Genomic DNA, 17311 nt, shown 5'->3' on the forward strand with positions numbered 1-17311 from the left:
GGGACCCCCTTCCCACACCCTGAGGAGGGTCTTGGAATATTTGGGGGGGTCTTTGGGGGGTGATTTTGGGTCCCTGTCAGGATTTTGGGGGTCCCTGGGGGGGAATTTGGGGGTCTTGGGGGGATTTGAGAGTTACTGGGAGCACTGGGGGGACACTGGGAGGTTACTGGGAGGCACTGGGGGGTTACTGGGAGGGACTGGGAGGTTACTGGGAGGCACTGGGGGGTTACTGGGAGCACTGGGGGGAACTGGGAGGCACTGGGGACACTTTGGGTCTCTCCTCAAGCCCCGCCCCGACCACACCCCATCAGGCCACGCCCCATCAGGCCACACCCCCTCATCTGCAAGACCTTTATTGACAACCAGAACCCTCTCCCCCCTCATGGGCGGGGCTCCTCTGGCTCCTCCCCTTCTTCCGGTGTGGGCGTGGCCAAGGACAGTACCGCCCCCCTCCAGCGCTCCAGCCAATGGGAGAACGGGATGCGGCCGGGGGGCGTGGCCTGGATGTGCTGGGCGGGGAGGTCCCACCTGGAGGGCGTGGCTTAGCCAGGAGGGGGTGTGGCCAAGCCAGGGAAAAGCCACACCTCCTCTAAACAAGCCACACCTCCCAATGAAGCCACACCCCTCCAAAATTAAACCACGCCCCAAAAGCCACAACCTGCAAGTTGAAGCCACACCCCTCCCAATCCAGCCATGCCCACTTTGATGAAGCCACACCCACTTAAAAATTAAATCACACCCCCACTGAGACCACACCCACAATCAAGCCACACCCCCTCCAAGTCAAGCCACACACAAAATGAGGCCACACCCCCTCAGAAATAAGCCCCACCCCTCATCAATTAACCCACACCCACTCTAATTAAACCACACCCCCTCCCCACCAGGCCACGCCCCTTCCCAATTAAACCACCCTAATCAAGCTGCCCCTTAATTAGGCCACACCCTTTCCTATTAAGCCACACCCCTAAGGTGAAGTCACACCCCCTAATTAAGCCACACACCCACTAATTAAAGTCACGCCCCCAAACCTCACACATCTTATAATCAAGCCACACCCCCTCCCAGTGAGGCCCCACCCCCAGGGGGCGTGTTCTGGCTCGCCATTGGCTGGCGGTGTCCAGGAGGCGGGGCCAGCCCTCGAGACACTCCTGGCACTTGTCACTGACCAATCGCAGCCTCTGCAGCAGCTCAGGGGCGGGGCCCGGGAAGGGGCGGGGCCCAATAGGACACACCTCCTTTGAAGGAGGAGGCCCCTCCCCCTTTTTGGGAAGCCTTGCCCCCTTTTTGGGAAGCCCCGCCCTCCGGAGCTCGTGGCGGAGCTCGGCCACGCGGTGCAGCAGGAGGGGGAGGGGCTGGGGGAGGGAGGGGGTGGGGCCAGGTCAGGCCACACCCACACCAGAGCCACACCCACTTTCACAAAGCTCCTCCCCTCAGTCTCAAAACCACTTGGCCCTGCCCACTTTTGACCCCTCCCCCAACCCCTCAGGCCCCTCCCCCACCATTCCAGCCTCTTCCCCACACCCTAAGCCCCTCCCCCCCCCACCCCACCACCCCCCCCCACTCCCCCTGAAGCCTTTTTTTGTCCCCTTTGGCCCCACCCCCTTTAGCCCCTCCCCCACCCCTCCAATCCTTCCTCTTTTAAGCCCCTCCCCCCATTTGGCCCCTCCCCCACCCCACCCATCCCTCCCCTTTTAAGCTCCTCCCCCAACCCCTTATTTGGCCCCTCCCCCACCCTTCAGCCCCCTCCCCCACCCCTCCAGCCCCTCCCCCATCCCTCCATCTGGCCCCTCCCCCCACACTTAAGCCCCTCCTCCTTTATTCAATCCCCTCCCCCACCCCTCCCTTGGCCCCACCTCCATTTCAGCCCCTCCCCTTTCGAGCCCCTCCCCCTTTCCCCCAAGCCCCTCCCCCACCTGCTCGGGGCCCAATCCCAGGCTCCGCCTCAGAGAGTCGAGGGGGGAGGGGCCCGGGTGGGGGAGGGGCTCTCCCAGTGCTCCCAGTAAGAGGCGCCGGCGACGCCCCTCCCTCTCCAGCAGGGGAGGGGCCGAGCCGGGCCCCGCCCCTGCCGCCGAACGGACCTGCCAATCACAGAGCAGGGGCGGGGTCAGGGACTGTGGGGAGAGGGAACTGGTCCAGACTGGTTTGGACTGGTCTGTACTGGTTTGTAGTGGTCCATACTGGTCTGTACTGGTTCAGACTGGTTTATACCGGTCCATACCAGTCTGTACTGGTTCAGACTGGTTTATACCGGTCCATACCAGTCTGTACTGGTCTGTACTAGTTCATACTGGTTTATACTGGTCCATACCAGTCTGTACTGGTTCATACTGGTCTGTACTGGTCTATGTTGCCCCATACAACCTCGTACTGACCCATACCAGTCCATACTGGTCCGTGTTGGTCCACACCGGTCCGTACTGGTCTATATTGCCCCACACTGCCCCATACTGGTCTATACTGGTCCGTGCTGGTCCATACTGGTCTGTACTGGTCTATATTGCCCCATACAATCCCATACTGGTCAGTACTGGTCTATATTGCCCCACACTGCCCCATACTGGTCTATACTGGTCCATACTGGTCCGTATTAGTTTATACTGGTCCATACCACCCCACACTGCCCCACAGCAGTCCATACTGGTCCATACTGGTCTATATTGCCCCACACCAGTCCATACTAGTCTGTACTGGTCTATATTGCCCCACACCGCCCCACACCAGTCCATACTGCTCCATACTGGTCTATATTGCCCCACACCAGTCCATACTGGTCCGTACTGGTCTGTACTGGTCTATATTGCCCCATACCACCCCATACTGGTCCGTACTGGTCTATATTGCCCCACACCGCCTCACACCAGTCCATACTGCTCCATACTGGTCTATATTGCCCCACACCAGTCCATACTGGTCCGTACTGGTCTGTACTGGTCCGTACTGGTCTATATTGCCCCACACCGCCCCACACCACCCCATACTGGTCCATACTGGTCTGTATTGCCCCACACCAGTCCATACTGGTCCGTACTGGTCCATACTGGTCTGTACTGGTCTATATTGCCCCACACCACCCCATACTGGTCCGTACTGGTCCATACTGGTCTGTATTGCCCCACACCGCCCCACACCACCCCATACTGGTCCATACTGGTCCATACTGGTCTGTATTGCCCCACACCGCCCCACACCACCCCATACTGGTCCGTACTGGTCTATATTGCCCCACACCGCCCCACACCAGTCCATACTGGTCCATACTGGTCCACACTGGTCTGTATTGCCCCACACTGCCCCACACCAGTCCATACTGGTCCGTACTGGTCCGTACTGGTCTATATTGCCCCACACCGCCCCACACCACCCCATACTGGTCCATACTGGTCTATATTGCCCCACACCGCCCCACACCAGTCCATACTGGTCCGTACTGGTCCGTACTGGTCTCACCTGTCCCTGCAGGATCCGCAGCAGCGCTTGGCGCCCCCTGGTGGCAGCGCTGAGGAGCCGCAGCCGCCGCTGCCGCTGGAGCTGCGGGGGAGGGGTGGGGTTGGGACCCCCCCAAAAACACCCCCAGGACCCCCAAAATATCATCTGAGACCCCCCCAAACACAGGCAGGACCCCCAAAATACCCCCAGGACCCCCAAAAACCACCCTGGGATCCCCAAAAACCACCCGAGAGCCCCAAAAACACCCCTGGGACCCCCCAAAACCCAACCTGGGACCCCCAAAAACCCAACCTGGGACCCCCAAAAACCCAACTTGGGACCCACAAAAATCACTCTGGGAACCCCAAAAACAATCCCAGGACCCCCAAAACACCCCCAGGAGCCCCCAAAACCACCGTGGGAATCACAAAAAACAACCTGGGACTCTCCAAAAACACCCCTGGGACCCTCAAACCCACCTGGGACCCCCAAAAACCACTCTGGGACCCCTAAAATCCACCCTGGGACCCCCAAAAACCACTCTGGGACCCCCAAAATCCACCCTGGGAACCCCAAACCCCACCCTGGGACCCTCAAAATCCACCCTGGGAAACCCAAAAACAATCCCAGGACCCCAAAAACCCACCTGGGACTCCCCAAAATACGCCTGGGGCACCCAAAACCCACCCTGGGACCCCCAAAATCCACCCCTGGGACCCCCAAATCACCCCCAAATTTCCCTCAGGACCCCCCAAATTCCCCCCAGGACCTCCCAAGACCCCCCTCAAATTCCCCCAGGACCCTCTAAATCCCCCCTAACTGCCCCAAGATCTCCCAGATCCCCCCTAACGTCCTCCAGGACGCCCCAAATTCCCCCCAGGGATCCCCCAAATCCTCCCTAAACCCCCCCAATCTCCCCCAGGAGCCCCCAAATCCCCCTCAAATCCCCCCCGGACCCCCTAAACTACTCCAGGACCCCCCAAATTCCCCCCAGGACCTCCCAAATCCCCCTCAAGTCCCCCTAAACCCCCTCAGATCCCCCCAAGTCCCCCCAATCCCCCCTGAATCCCCCCAAACCCCCCCAAATCCTCCCTAAACCCCCCCAAAACCCCCCCAAATCCTCCCAGGACCCTCCAAATCCCTCCCAAATTCCCCCCAAATCTCCCCTAAACTCCCCCAGGACCCCCTAAACTCCCCCAGATCCCTCCAAATCCCCCTCAACATGCCCCAAATCCTCCCTAAACTCCCCCATTACCCCTCAAATTCCCCTCAGGACCCCCCAAATCTCCCCTAAACCCCCTCAAATCCCCGCAAAATTCCCTAACCCCCCCAGAATCTCCCCCAGACTCACCACTCTGCGCCTCCCCCGCCGCAGGCGCTGCCGGAGCACCCCCGGGGGGGGTTTGGGGGTCCCCCAGACCCCCCCTCAGCTCCTGCACCCTCCGGGTCAGGGACCCCCGGACCCCCCCCAGATACGCCCGGGTCAGGGCCAGCCTGGGGGGGAGGGGGGACCCAAAGTTAGGGGGAATTTGGGGGTCCTTGGGGGGTTGGGAGGGATCTGGGGGGTCCTGGGGAGATTTGGGGGGGATTTGAGGGGTCCTGTGGAGGGTTGGGGGGGATTTGGGGGGTCCTGGGAGAGTTCAGGGGGAGACCTGGGGGGTCCTGGGGTGGTTTGAGGGAAATTTGGGGGGTCCTGGGGGGGTTTAGGGCATATTTTGGGGGGTCTGGGAGGGTTTGGGGGGGATTTGAGGGGGTTTGGGGGGGTCCAAGGGGCAATTTGAGGGTCCCGAGGGGGGTGGTTTGGGGGTCCCAGAAGGGGAATTGGGGGTCCCAGAGTGGATTTTGGGTTCCCAGTGGGGGATTTTGGGGTCCCAGAGTGGATTCTGGGGGTCCCAGGGAGGTTTTGGGTTCCCGGGGGGGGGTTGGGGGTCCCAGAATGAGTTTTCGGGGTCCCAGGTGGGAATTTGGGGGTTCCAGAGTGAATTTGGGGGATTCCTAGAGATGGATTTTGGGGGCTCCAGGGGGGATTTTTGGGTCCCAGGGTGGGTTTTGGGGGTCCCAGGAAAGGTTTAGGGGGTCCCAGAAGGAGTTTCAGGGGTCCCAGGGGGGAATTTGGGGGTCCCAAGGTGGGTTTTGTGGGTCCCAGGATGGGTTTTGGGGGCCCCAGGGGAGGTTTTTGGGGTCCCAGGGTGGATTTGGGGGTCCCAGAGGGATTTTGGGGGTACCTGATGTTGGGGTCCCCCCCCAGTTTTGGGACCAGCTCATTGAGGTTCCGCTGGAGTTGGTTGAGTTGGAAAATGAGGGGGGGCAACGACCCCCAAATCCCCCCCACGAGCATGCAACCCTCCTGGGGGGGCAGAGATCCCAACATTAGAGGAGAAGCCCCCAAAGTTCACACAGGAGCCCCTAAAATCCACCCAGGAGATCTCAAAACTCCCCCAAAATCCCTCCCAGACCCCCCAAAAATGACCCATAAACCTCCCAAATGACCCTTGACCCCCAAAACTCCCCCAGACCCCCCAAAATCCCCCCCGACCCCTCAAAATGACCCTTGACCCCCCAAAATCCACCCCAAAACACCCCAAAATCCCCCCTTTACCCTTCAAGTCTCCCCCAAATCCCCCTTCAACCCCCAAAATCCCCCTCAGAGCCCCCAAAATCCCCCATGAACCCCCCCAAGTGACCCTTGAGCCCCCCAAGGCCCCTCAGGCCCCCCCTGAACCCTCCAAAATGACCCTTGACCCCCCAAAATTCCCCATAAACCCCCCAAAATGACTCTTGGCCCCCCAAAATCCCCACAGACCCCCCAAAATCCCCCCCTGGACCCCTCCAAACCTCACCTGGATGAGCTCCTTTGTGGTGGGCGGAGCCTCAGGTGAAGGGGCGGGGCTTGCCCTCAACATCCTGCAATGGAAGACCTCATTCAGGCCACGCCCCTTTACCCAAGGCCACACCCCCAGCCACAAGCCCCACCCCTGAAGCCCCCCATTCCTCTTGGCCCCACCCCCAGCCATAAGCCCCTCCCCCTGCTGTCCATTGGTCCCTCGTTTAAGCCCCACCCCTAAAATCATTGGCCACGCCCCCTTTAGGAAACCACACCCCCAAGCTGTGGCCACTCCCCCAGTTAAGCCCCACCCCCTTCCTTGGCCACCCTCCCAATTAAGCTCCACTCCAAATCAGCTGTAACTACTCCCCAAATCTGTGGCCACACTCACTTCCTCAAGCCCCACCCCAAGCCTTTGATCACACCCCCACATTAAGCCCCACTCCCAAATATTCAGCCACACCCTTTCCCTTAAGCCCCACCCTCAATTCCTTGGCCACACCCCTTCTGTTAAGCCCCACCCCTAAACCCTTGGCCACACCCACTCCCTTAGGCCACACCCCCACCCCTTGGCCACACCCCTTCACTCCCACTCCCAGCCACAACCTCCAAGCCCCACCCTCTCCAGGCCATACCCCTCCAAAGCCACACCCACCCACAGGCCACGCCCACACAGAGGCCACACCCACCTCGTGCTGTGATTGGCCAGAGCCTCCAATGCCCACAGAACCTCCTCGGGGTGGTACCGGCCCAGCTCGGCCTGTGGGAGGCGCTGAGCGTCACGGGGGGTGGGGCCGCACAGGGGACATGCCCACCCGGCAGTGGGACACGCCCACCTGGCAGCGGGACACGCCCACTTGGGGAACGGCTCAAAATCCCACCCAAATTCACCCAAAAATCAACCCCAAATTCAACCCAAATTCACTCAAAATGAGCCCCAAATCCCACTCAAATTGACCCAAAAATCAACCCCAAATTCAACCCAAATTCACCCAAAATGAGCCCCAAATCCCACTCAAATTGATCCAAAATTCAACCCCAAATTCAACCCAAATTCACCCAAAACTGAGCCCCAAATCCCACACAAATTGACCCAAAACTGAGCCCCAAATCCCACACAAATTGACCCAAAAACAAGCCCCAAATTCCCCCCAAATTCAGCTCCAAATCCGAGGCCCCGCCCACCCTGCCCAAGCCCCACCCACCTCAGCCTTTTCCAGCCAATCCTTGCGGAGCTCCTGTGGATCCCTGGAATGATTGACAGCTCAGGCATTGATTGATGGATGATTGACAGGCAGCTGGGCGTGGCCAGGAGGCAGGGGCGGGGCTTACCTGGTTGGTGGGCGGGGCTCCAGGAACTCCTCCCCCTCCCTGCTCATGCACAGGCTCCGGATCGAGGCCTGGGGGTGGGTGGGGCCTGTCAGGGAGGCCACGCCCTCCCAGCACAAGCCACACCCACCCAGAAAGGCCACTCCTACTGCAGGCCACGCCCCCAAACTCACCAGCACCTCAGGCTCCGCCCCCATTGCCATGGCAGCCGAAAGCTCCGCCCTTGTGCGGTGGGGCCTGGGGAGGACACGCCCACTTGGGAAACCCCACCCCCCGGCAACATATGCCACACCCACCCAGGTGGCCACGCCCACACCAGGAAGTTTCACCTCCCTTCCAGGAAGCCCCACCCCTTCTCCATCATGTCATGGAAGCTCCACCCCCTCCCCAAGCCCCACGCCTTTGGAAGCCACACCTGCCATAAACAAGCTCCACCCCTTTCCCAAGCCCCACCCACCCCACAAAGCCCCACCCCCTCCCCATGGGAGCTCCACCCCCTTTCCAGGCTCCACCCACCCCATGAAGCTCCACCCCTTTCCCAGCACAACATGCAAGCCCCACCCACCCCACATAGCCCCACCCCTTCCCCATTGAAGCCACACCCACTTCTTAGGCCACACCCCTTGGGAAGCTCCACCCCCTTCCCCACTGTAACAAGGAAGCCCCACCCACCACAATTAGCCCCACCCACTCCCCTCAGAAGCCCCGCCCCCTTGCAGGCCCCACCTCCTCACCTGTCCCGGGGCACCCTCAGTGCCCCCTGGAGGCCCTGCAGCCCCTCTGGCGCCAGCTCCGCCCCCAGCAGGCGAAGCTCCGCCCCCCGGTGACGCTCCACCCACAAGTGGCTCTGCCCCGCCCTCAGCAACTCCTCTGGGGGAAGAGAGGGGGAAAGGGGGGTCAGAGACCCCAAAATTGGGGTCAGGGACCCAAAAATGGGATCAGAGACCCCAAAATGGGGATCAGGGACCCCAAAAATGGGATCAGAGACCCCAAAATGGGGGTCAGGGACCCCAAAAATGGGATCAGGGACCCAAAAAATGGGAGGTTGGGAAACAAAAAAGGGGGTTTGGGACCCAAAAAATGGGATCAGAGACCCCAAAATGGGGGGTTGAGACCCAAAAATGGGATCAGAGACCCCAAAAATGGGGGGTTGAGACCCAAAAATGGGATCAGAGACCCCAAAAATGGGGGACCAGGGACCCTAAAATGGGAGTCAGAGACCCCAAAAATAGGGGCTGGGTCCCAAAAAATGGGGTCAGAGACCCCAAAAATGGGGGGCCAGGGACTCTAAAATGGGGTCAGAAACCCCAAAATGGGGCTTGGCACCCCAGAAAGGGCCCTTGGAAAGGTCAAGGAACCCCAACGGAGGGTTTGGGGCCCTCAGGGAACCCCTAAAATGGCTCCAGGACCCCCAAAATCACCCCAAGGGACCCCAAAACCACCCAAGGACCCCCCAACCCTCCACAAGGGACGCCCAAAGCCCCCTCAGGACCCCTCAAAAGAGCCTCAGGACGCCAATCCCTCTCAAAAGGAACGTTCGTGCGCGGCCGCGGTTTCCGGGCGGACTCACCGAGCCGCAGCGCCGCCTCCTGAGCGCCCCCTAGCGCCTGGTCCATGCGCCGCACCTCGGCGCGCATGCGCGACACCGCCTCGCGCAGCGCCCCCTGGCGGCCCGGAGGACTAACCGCGGTCTGCGGGGGGGACACCCCAAAAATGACCCAAATCCACCCCAAATTAACTCAAAAACTACCCAAATAACCCCAAAAATGAGCTCTGGGGACCCCAAAACCCAAGGAAGCCCAAAACCTCCCAAACTGAACCCCAATCTGGCCCAAATTAACCCAAAAATCACCCCAAATTCAACCCAAATTCACCCAGAATTGATCCAAAAATGAGCCAAATCTACACAAAATTAACCCAAAATCCGCCTAAAGCACCCCAAAAATGAGCTCTGGGGACCCCAAAAACCAAATGAACCCAAAACACCCCAAACTGGCTTGAATTCGGCCCAAATTAACCCAAAAATCACCCCAAATTCAACCCAAATTAACCCAGAATTGATCCCAAAATGACCCAAAAATCTGCCCCAAATTCACCCAAAATTCACCCAAAAATGAGTCCCAAATTTGCAACAAATTAACCCAAAAATGAGCCCCCAATCCCACCCAAATTAACCCAAAAATCAACCCAAATTCAACCCAAATTCACCCCAAATTAACCCAAAAGTGAGCCCCAAATTCAACCCCAATTCACCCAAAAATCAATCCCCAATTCAAAGCAAATTCACCCAAAAATAAGCCCCAAATTTGCCCAAAGAACAGCCCCAAATTCAACCCAAATTCACCCAAAATTACTCAGCCCCAAATTCCACCCAAATTCCCCCAAAAATCAACTCCAGGAACCCCCAAAATTAACCCAAATTCACCCAAAAACGAGCCTCAAATCCCATCCAAATTCACCCAGAAATCAGCTCCAAATTCAACCCAAACTCACCCAAAATTAACCCAAAAATGAGCCCCAAATTCAAAACAAATTAACCCAAAAATCAGCCCCAATTTCACCCAAAAATCAACCCCAGGAACCCCCAAAATTAACCCAAATTAACCCAAATGCTGCCAAAAATCAGCCCCCAAATCCCCCCCTAATTTTCAGGACACCCCCCCAAAATTTGGGGTCCCCCCCCTCACCTCAAGCTCCTGTTGGTACCTGAACTCAAGTTAAGGAACATTTTTTAGGGGGGGATCCCAAAATTTGGGGTGAAACCCCCCAAATTTTGGGACCCCCTACAATTTTAGCCCCTCCCCCAAATTTTTGGGATCTCCCCCAGAAATTTTAGGAGCCCCCAAATTTCCTCCTCCCCCGCTCCCCAAATTTTTAGGACTCCCAATTTTTGGCACCTTCCCCCCAATTTTGAGACACCCCCCCCCCCAAATTTTTGGGACCCCCCTCAATTTTTGGGACCCCTCCCTACTTTTGGGACCCCTCCCAAATTTTTAGGACCTCCCCCAAAAATTTTAGGAGCCCCCAAATTTTCCTTCCCCCCCGCCCCCAAATTTCTGGCCCTTTCCCCCCAATTTCAGGGACCCCCCCACAAAAATTTTGGGACCCCTCCCCAAATTATTGAGGTTTCCCTCAAATTTTGGGAACCCTCCCAAATTTCTTTTCCCAATTTTTGAGCCCCCCCAGTCCCCCAAAATTTTGGATACCAGAGCAGGTTTCCCCGAATCTTCTTCACGTTCCTGTGGGGACACCCCAAAATTAGGAACACCCCCCACATTTTGGGACATCTCTTCAAATTTTGGGACCCCTCCCCCAAATTTTAGGGACCCCCCTCAGGGGGGTTTTGGAGCTTCTCCCCCAATTTTGGGGGGTTTCAGGACCCTCCCTGGGGAGGGTTTTGGGGCCCCCCTGGGGGGGGGTTGGGATCTCCCCAATTTTTGGGGACCTCCCAGATTTTGGGGGACCCCCCCAGGGGCTTTTTGGGGTCTCCCCCTCAATTTTGGACCCTCTCCAAATTTTGGGGACTCCCCAAATTTCAGGTTCCCCCCAATTTTAGGGGGTCTCAGGGTCCTCCTGGGGAGGGTTTTGGGTACCCCCTGGTGGGGTTTTTGGTGTCTCCCCGATTTTTGGGGACCCCCCAGATTTTGGGGATCCCCCCAGGGGGTTTTTTGGGGTCTCCCTCTCAATTTTGGACTCTCCTCCAGTTTGGGGACCCCCCCAGTGGGGTTTTTGGGGGGATTTTAGGGCCCCCCCGGGGGGGTTTCAGGGCCCTCCTGGGGAAGGTTTTGGGCCCCCCGAGGGGGGTTTTGGGGTCTCCCCGATTTTTGAGGACCCTCCAGATTTTGGGGACCCCCCGAGGGGGGGGGTTTGGGGTCTCCTCCTGAATTTTGGGACCCCCTCAAAATTTTGGGACCCCCAAATTTCAGGTTCCTCCCAGTTTTGGGCGCCTTCTGGGGAAGGTTTGGGTCCCCCTCACGGGGGGGTTTTGGGGTCTCCCCGATTTTTGGAGACACCTCAGATTTTGGGGACCCCCCAGGGGTTTTTTTGGGGTCTCCCCCCTCACCTGGAGTTCTTGACGTGGCGGATGATGAATTCCCAAACCGGGGCCGGAGTAGAGTCTGGGGGGGGAATAAGAGGAGACCCCAAAATGATCTCAAATTAACTCAGAGACCCCAACCCGCCCAGGGACCCCCCCAGGGGCCCTAAAATTACCCCCAGGGACTCCAAAATTGCCACAGAAACCCCCAAATAACCCCAAGAGACCCCAGAACCCAACCAGGGACCCCAAAACTACCCCAAGGGACACTAAACCCACCCAAGGACCCCCCAACCCTCCGCAACGGACCCCCAGAGCCCCCTCAGGACCCCTCAAAAGCCCCCCAGGATCCCTCGATTGGACCCCAAACCTCCTCCAAAGACCCCCAGGACCCCTCAGTTGGACCCCAAACCCCCTCCAAAGACCCCCCAGAACCCCTCAAGAGGACCCCAAACCCCCTCCAAAGACCCCCAGGACCCCTCAAGGGGACCCCAAAGCCCCCCGAGATCCCTCAGAGCCCAAATCCCCCCCTCAGGGTGGTCCCAGCCCGTGGCCGGGGGGTCCCTCCTGAGGCTCCCCCGCAGCTCCCCGGCCCCGGGGGTGTTCAGGGGGGATCCCGAGGGCGTCCTGACCTGCGGAGCACGGCCGGGGGGGGGACGGCGGGGAGCTGCAGCTCCATCTCGGTGCGGAGCCGCCGCCATTATGGCGGCCTTCCGTGAGGGGGGAACGGAAAGCGCGCCAAAACCGGCGCGGGGCATCACGGGAGTTGTAGTTCGAGAGGCCCTGACTCTGTCCCAGCTCCCAGAGCAGGGTGCTCCCAGCACTCTGGGGCTGGCTGGGGGTGCTCCTGGCTAGAGGACACTCCGGATGGGAGGGATGCTCCGGATAGGAGGGATGCTCCGGAGGCAGGGATGCTCCGGATGGGAGGGATGCTCCGGAGGCAGGGATGCTCCGGATGGGAGGGATGCTCCGGAGGCAGGGATGCTCCGGATGGGAGGGATGCTCCGGAGGCAGGGATGCTCCGGATGGGAGGGATGCTCCGGAGGCAGGGATGCTCTGGATAGGAGGGATGCTCCGGATGGGAGGGATGCTCCGCAGGCAGGGATGCTCCAGAGGCAGGGATGCTCCGCAGGCAGGGATGCTCTGGATAGGCAGGGATGCTCTGGATAGGCAGGGATGCTCCCAGGCAGGGATGCTCTGGATCAGAGGGATGCTCCCAGGCAGGGATGCTCCCGGGATGCAGGGATGCTCCCAGGCAGGGATGCTCCCAGGCAGGGATGCTCCCAGGCAGGGATGCTCCCGGGATGCAGTCCGGAGCAGTGCTGGGGGCTGAGCGCTGCCGCCCCGTGGCACCGGCGTCACTCGTGCCTGTGCCTGTCACTGCCGAGGTGCTCAGCAACACCCCCGAGTCTGGGAAACAGGGAGGGGCTGGGAAGCCCAACCAACCTGTTCCCGGAAAAGCACAGCACACGGAAACACCCCTGACCGGTAACTCAGGAGCTGGAGTTGGAAGGATTCAGAAATTCGGAAATGGGATTTAGAACAAAAACAAGTTCCTGAGTTCTGACCAGAATAAGAAGAAATATTGTAATTCAGCCGAATTTGCAAGTCCAAGGTAACGATCTGCTGTGTTTACACAATCCCTAGTTACTGCCACAGATCAAGACCTGGATTGAAATCCCCTTTGTCCCTGGCCAAGAGCTGCTGCTGTTGGAAATCACTCTTCTGCTGTACTTCCTATTTCATTCATTTCAGCTTCCAGCCATACATGCACAACAGAGGGCATTCTACATCTCCCTAATTGAACAATACAACTCAATTAAATAGGAAAAGTCATTCTTGGACTAAAACCCCCTTAGGCAAATGTTCTGCTCTTATGCTAAGGAACTCTTTTTATAAAGCTGGGACTTGAGTGCTGCTCAGTTGTATTTATTTTTTAATTTTTTTTTCCAAAAGACTGGGAGACTAAGACCAAGAAGATTCATCCATTCATTCATGACAAAAAGAGACAAAGTTTTGACTCCCTTTTACAAGAGCAGCAGAGGGGTTAGAGCAGAATTCAGTTTTTCTGCTGATTGTTCATCAACAGAGCCCAGGAAAGGGGAAATCACCCAAACCATGGCTGTGGATCAAGCTGGAGAAAGATCTCTCTGCTCAAGGTTTTATAGCTCTGGCTGGAAAGATGGAAAAAAGAGAGATGAGAACCACTAACCCAGAGCAGGGAAAGCCCTGTGCCCTGCCCAGCCTCAGCATCCTGGGGGCTCTCCCACATGGCCAAGTGGCTTTTCACCCTCCTGTCACTGGAAGCACAGAGGTGGAAATGTGTTTAATTGTTTGACTGTGATGCTGTTTGTAAGTATTCTCAAATAAGGCGTTGAATAAACCCTGCACATACAGATGGGTTAAAAAAACCCAGGTAGGTTATTGCTACTCAGCACTATTCAGAATAAATGACCATCCATAATTGGGGTTTTACCAATACAAACCCCAATTTTGCTATTTGTTCCCTTTCTTAGTCTTCCAGTTGACTGAAGTGACCTGCTAAGCTTTATGCAGGTTGGGTTTAAGCACCACAGATCTTCCTGGGCTAAAGATTTATATAAATGAAGTATAAACACAGATTTGGTCTGACCAAGTTCTTACACTGAGAGAACTGCTGGAAAAGTAAATCAGTCTGGAGTTAAAAGCAGCTCAGGATTAACTGGTCTCCTGAAACTCTGGAGGAAGCCAAGCCTAAAAGTTGGGTCTTCCAAGCACATCTTGGCTCAGCAAACACGGATGGGGAAAGGCCAAATGTGGGGGTTAATAACAGTTGTGTCCACTGAGTCCCACTGAAACCACTGGGAAACCAAAGAGGAGGAAAGGTGCTGAAGTACCATCCTGGCACTTCTAATGTGTAGTCAATATATCTCAGGAGAGCTTGGGACTGGATGGATCCAAATTTTTATTCATTAAAAGATGTTTGGCCACATCTGAGATACCTCCAGCAAAACCTTCAAGTGACAGAGGATCAACTGCTGATCAACTGGGAGCTTAGGGAAGAATTAACAGAAGAAACAAATGTGGTAGAACCTCATTTTTGAACCCTTGAGTTCTTTAAGTCAATTAAAAAAATAATCCCTGTAATTTTAAAAATGAAATGGTTGTAGATTCTTTTTTTGGGTTCCCCCAAACATTTTTTTTTGAATAGTGCAGTGAGTGTATCAGTTCCCTCACTGGAGGCCACGTGCTGGTACATCTATGCTGTAATTATGTACCTAAGCAAAAACCCCAATTTCCTTTGCAGGAAGGAGGCAAAACCTGCTCCTTTTGCTCTGCCTTCCGAAAGCTGAATTCTGCACGTGACACTCACTGCACTGTTTTCCAAACACTGTGACCTCGTTGTTCTGAGGCCTTGATTTTCATTGATTTAACCCAGCAATTCAAAACACCCCAACAAAAGCTTTCTCTTTCTTGGTGTCACGTTGAAGCAGATTTTTTTATCCTGCAGGTTAAGATAAAATGATTGTATCTAGGGAATGGCAAAGAATGAAGTTATTTCCCAAAAACAACACCCTGATCAGTGTATAGAATACTGCTGTCTTGGTTCATAATGAATGTGAACCTCCTTTGTATTTAGATTACAAGCAGATTTGACACCAGAGCTTTTGTTTTAACATCCCCAGTTTTGGGGGATTGTTGCCGGAACAGAGAGATTTCTCTGCACAGTTTTTCCTGCCCTCTGTAGGCCTTGCTTGCCATGGGAGTGCCAAGCGTGGATTGTTTATACTTATGGACTGGGGGAAAATCTGGGAGGTTTAGACTTGTTAGCTGGGGGTCTGATTATAAGGTTTGAGAACATAATATGTTTCTAGTGAGAAAAACCTTGAGAAACTGGAGATAATGAAACACCTGCAATGGGGACAAACTTTGTGTAGGGACATTTCTGAGCACTCTCCAAGGCTTTTGCAGATGAAAACATTGTGCTCCTAGTCTGAGATAGTCCCAGGGATTCATTTTACCAAGGCCTGGAGTGGCAGAACATGGGGCAATGGATTTAAACTGACCTAGGGGAGCTTGATATTGGATAAAATGAAGAAATATTTCCCAGCTCTGCTGTGCCCAGAGGGGCTGGGGCTGTGGTGCCACTGCCCAGAGCAGCCTGCCCTGGGCAAGGCTGTGGGGCCAGAGCCGCCTGGGCTGTGCTGGGGAGAGGCCCTTGGGGGTGGAGAGAGCTCAGGGCAGGTGGGAGAGCTTGGAGGGAGCTGGGCTGGGCTGGAAAGGGCCTGGCAGAGAAAGCCCTGGGTGTGTCTGTGACACTGTGTGAGCGTGCAGGGGGAGGACTCGGCCCAGGGGGTTGTGGTGCAGAGCCAGGGCCCGGGAAGGGATTGAAAACATGCAAGTGCCAGCGAGAGGAGGCTGCTCTGTGCCCCTGGTGGCAGGAACAGAGCAGGAAGGTGGCCCAGGACAGTTGTCCCCCCCAGCCTCTCTCCCCAGCCATTGCCAGCACTGGCTGCTCAGCCCAGGCTTAGGGGTGAGTTTTGCTGGGCCCCCTCCATCCTCCTGCTGGGCTCAGGGCCTGTGCCAGGGCCATGGCCAGCCCTGCCCGGCCTCTCTGCTGGCCCAGAGCCCGGCAGAGCCTGGAGCAGGGCTGGCTGTGAGGCCCCACAGGGGACACGGCCTGTCCAGGAGCTCGGAGAGGGGCTGAACGGGAAGGCCCCGGGTGCCCAAGGCCAAGGACTGCCCTGGGCATCCCGACAGAGGGACCCTTCCCCACCCTGAGTGCTCCTGTGCTGGGCTGGGCCTGCCCAGGGGGCTGTGGGACCAGCTGGGAGGCACAAAGGGGCCACGGAGCCGCTGCCAGGGGGGGACAGCAAGGCAGGGACAGACAAGGGATTGCTGGGCATGGCCTGGGCTGGGCAGGGGCACTGTGGCAAAGGCAAAGCTCCCCTGCAGTTGGGGCTGCAGGAAAGTCCAGAGCCCAAAGAGCCTCAAGGGCTGTGTTGGACACCAAGGCTGCAGCAGGGAAATGCAGGGCTGCTGTGCAATGGGGAGGGGGTTTAACTCCAGCAGACACTGATGTGGTGCTCAGGGACTCCCTGGCTTCTCTGCCTGAGGCTTTCCTGGAAAGGTCTTTCGGGCCTCTGTGCTCAGGGAAGGGCTTCAGGGAGGAGGAGAGCACGTCTGGGCAGGAACCTGCTGAAATCCCCGAGGGACAAATGGCAGTGTGTGCCCCTGCAGGGGACTCAGCCTGGCCATGGCACAGCTGGAGCTGCCTGGCTGGGAGCAGCCCTGTCAGAAGCTGTGGGTGGGCAGGGAGCTGGGCAGGAGGCAGCCGTGTGCCCTGGCAGCAAGGGAGGCCAGGAGCACCCTGGGCTGTGGCACCAGGACATCGAGGACGGGCATTCTCCAGGTCCCTGTGGCTGAGGAAAACTGAGGGAAGAGCTGGGATGGTTATAAATTGTATCGTGTTTAAATTTTGTTTGTGGGCAATGAAGAGAAACTTTGTGTGGCTCTAAGTCTCACCAGTTCCAGCCCTCCCAAAGAACCCAAACCTGAGGAGTTGTGGTTCCCACTCCAGTGGCACTTGGAGCTCCCTCCGTACCCAGAGCACAGAGCTCCCTTGTGCCACAGAGTCCTTGGAAATGGAGGGATTAAGGACACAGCACAGGCTGTGGGGAGCAGTTGCAGGGCATGGTCAGGGCTTTGGGGTG

The 17311-nt window shown here is 57.2% G+C and overlaps 1 protein-coding gene across 1 annotated transcript; it reads right to left on the reverse strand.

Annotated features, from left to right (window-relative positions):
- Window positions 1-335: 335 nt before the first annotated feature.
- Window positions 336-12755, reverse strand: LOC113999107 (proline-rich protein 12-like). Its single transcript, XM_039390716.1, has 16 exons — window positions 12251-12755; window positions 11646-11700; window positions 10789-10821; window positions 10270-10288; window positions 9153-9273; window positions 8317-8452; window positions 7756-7819; window positions 7586-7653; window positions 7459-7501; window positions 6943-7013; window positions 6270-6333; window positions 5655-5776; window positions 4781-4923; window positions 3451-3531; window positions 1917-2081; window positions 336-528 (listed from the first exon to the last, which is right to left on the reverse strand). The coding sequence occupies exons 5-16, from the start codon at window positions 9217-9219 to the stop codon at window positions 353-355; spliced, it is 1200 nt and encodes a 399-aa protein (XP_039246650.1). The 5' UTR covers window positions 9220-9273; window positions 10270-10288; window positions 10789-10821; window positions 11646-11700; window positions 12251-12755; the 3' UTR covers window positions 336-352.
- Between the last annotated feature and the right edge of the window lie 4556 nt (window positions 12756-17311).

Source organism: Pipra filicauda, unplaced genomic scaffold (assembly GCF_003945595.2).
Source record: "Pipra filicauda isolate LSUMZ 115617 unplaced genomic scaffold, ASM394559v2 scaffold864_size134813_pilon, whole genome shotgun sequence".
NCBI lineage: Eukaryota > Metazoa > Chordata > Aves > Passeriformes > Pipridae > Pipra > Pipra filicauda.

Coding starts and splice junctions, on each gene's coding strand:
- LOC113999107 (XM_039390716.1), bottom strand. CDS start 9,219: ATGCGCGCCGAGGTGCGGCGCATGGACCAGGCGCTAGGGGGCGCTCAG. Junction 4,924..5,654: donor GGGGGGGACCCCAACATCAG/GTACCCCCAAAA, acceptor CCTCCCCCCCAG/GCTGGCCCTGACCCGGGCGT. Junction 3,532..4,780: donor GGCGGGGGAGGCGCAGAGTG/GTGAGTCTGGGG, acceptor CCTCCCCCGCAG/CTCCAGCGGCAGCGGCGGCT.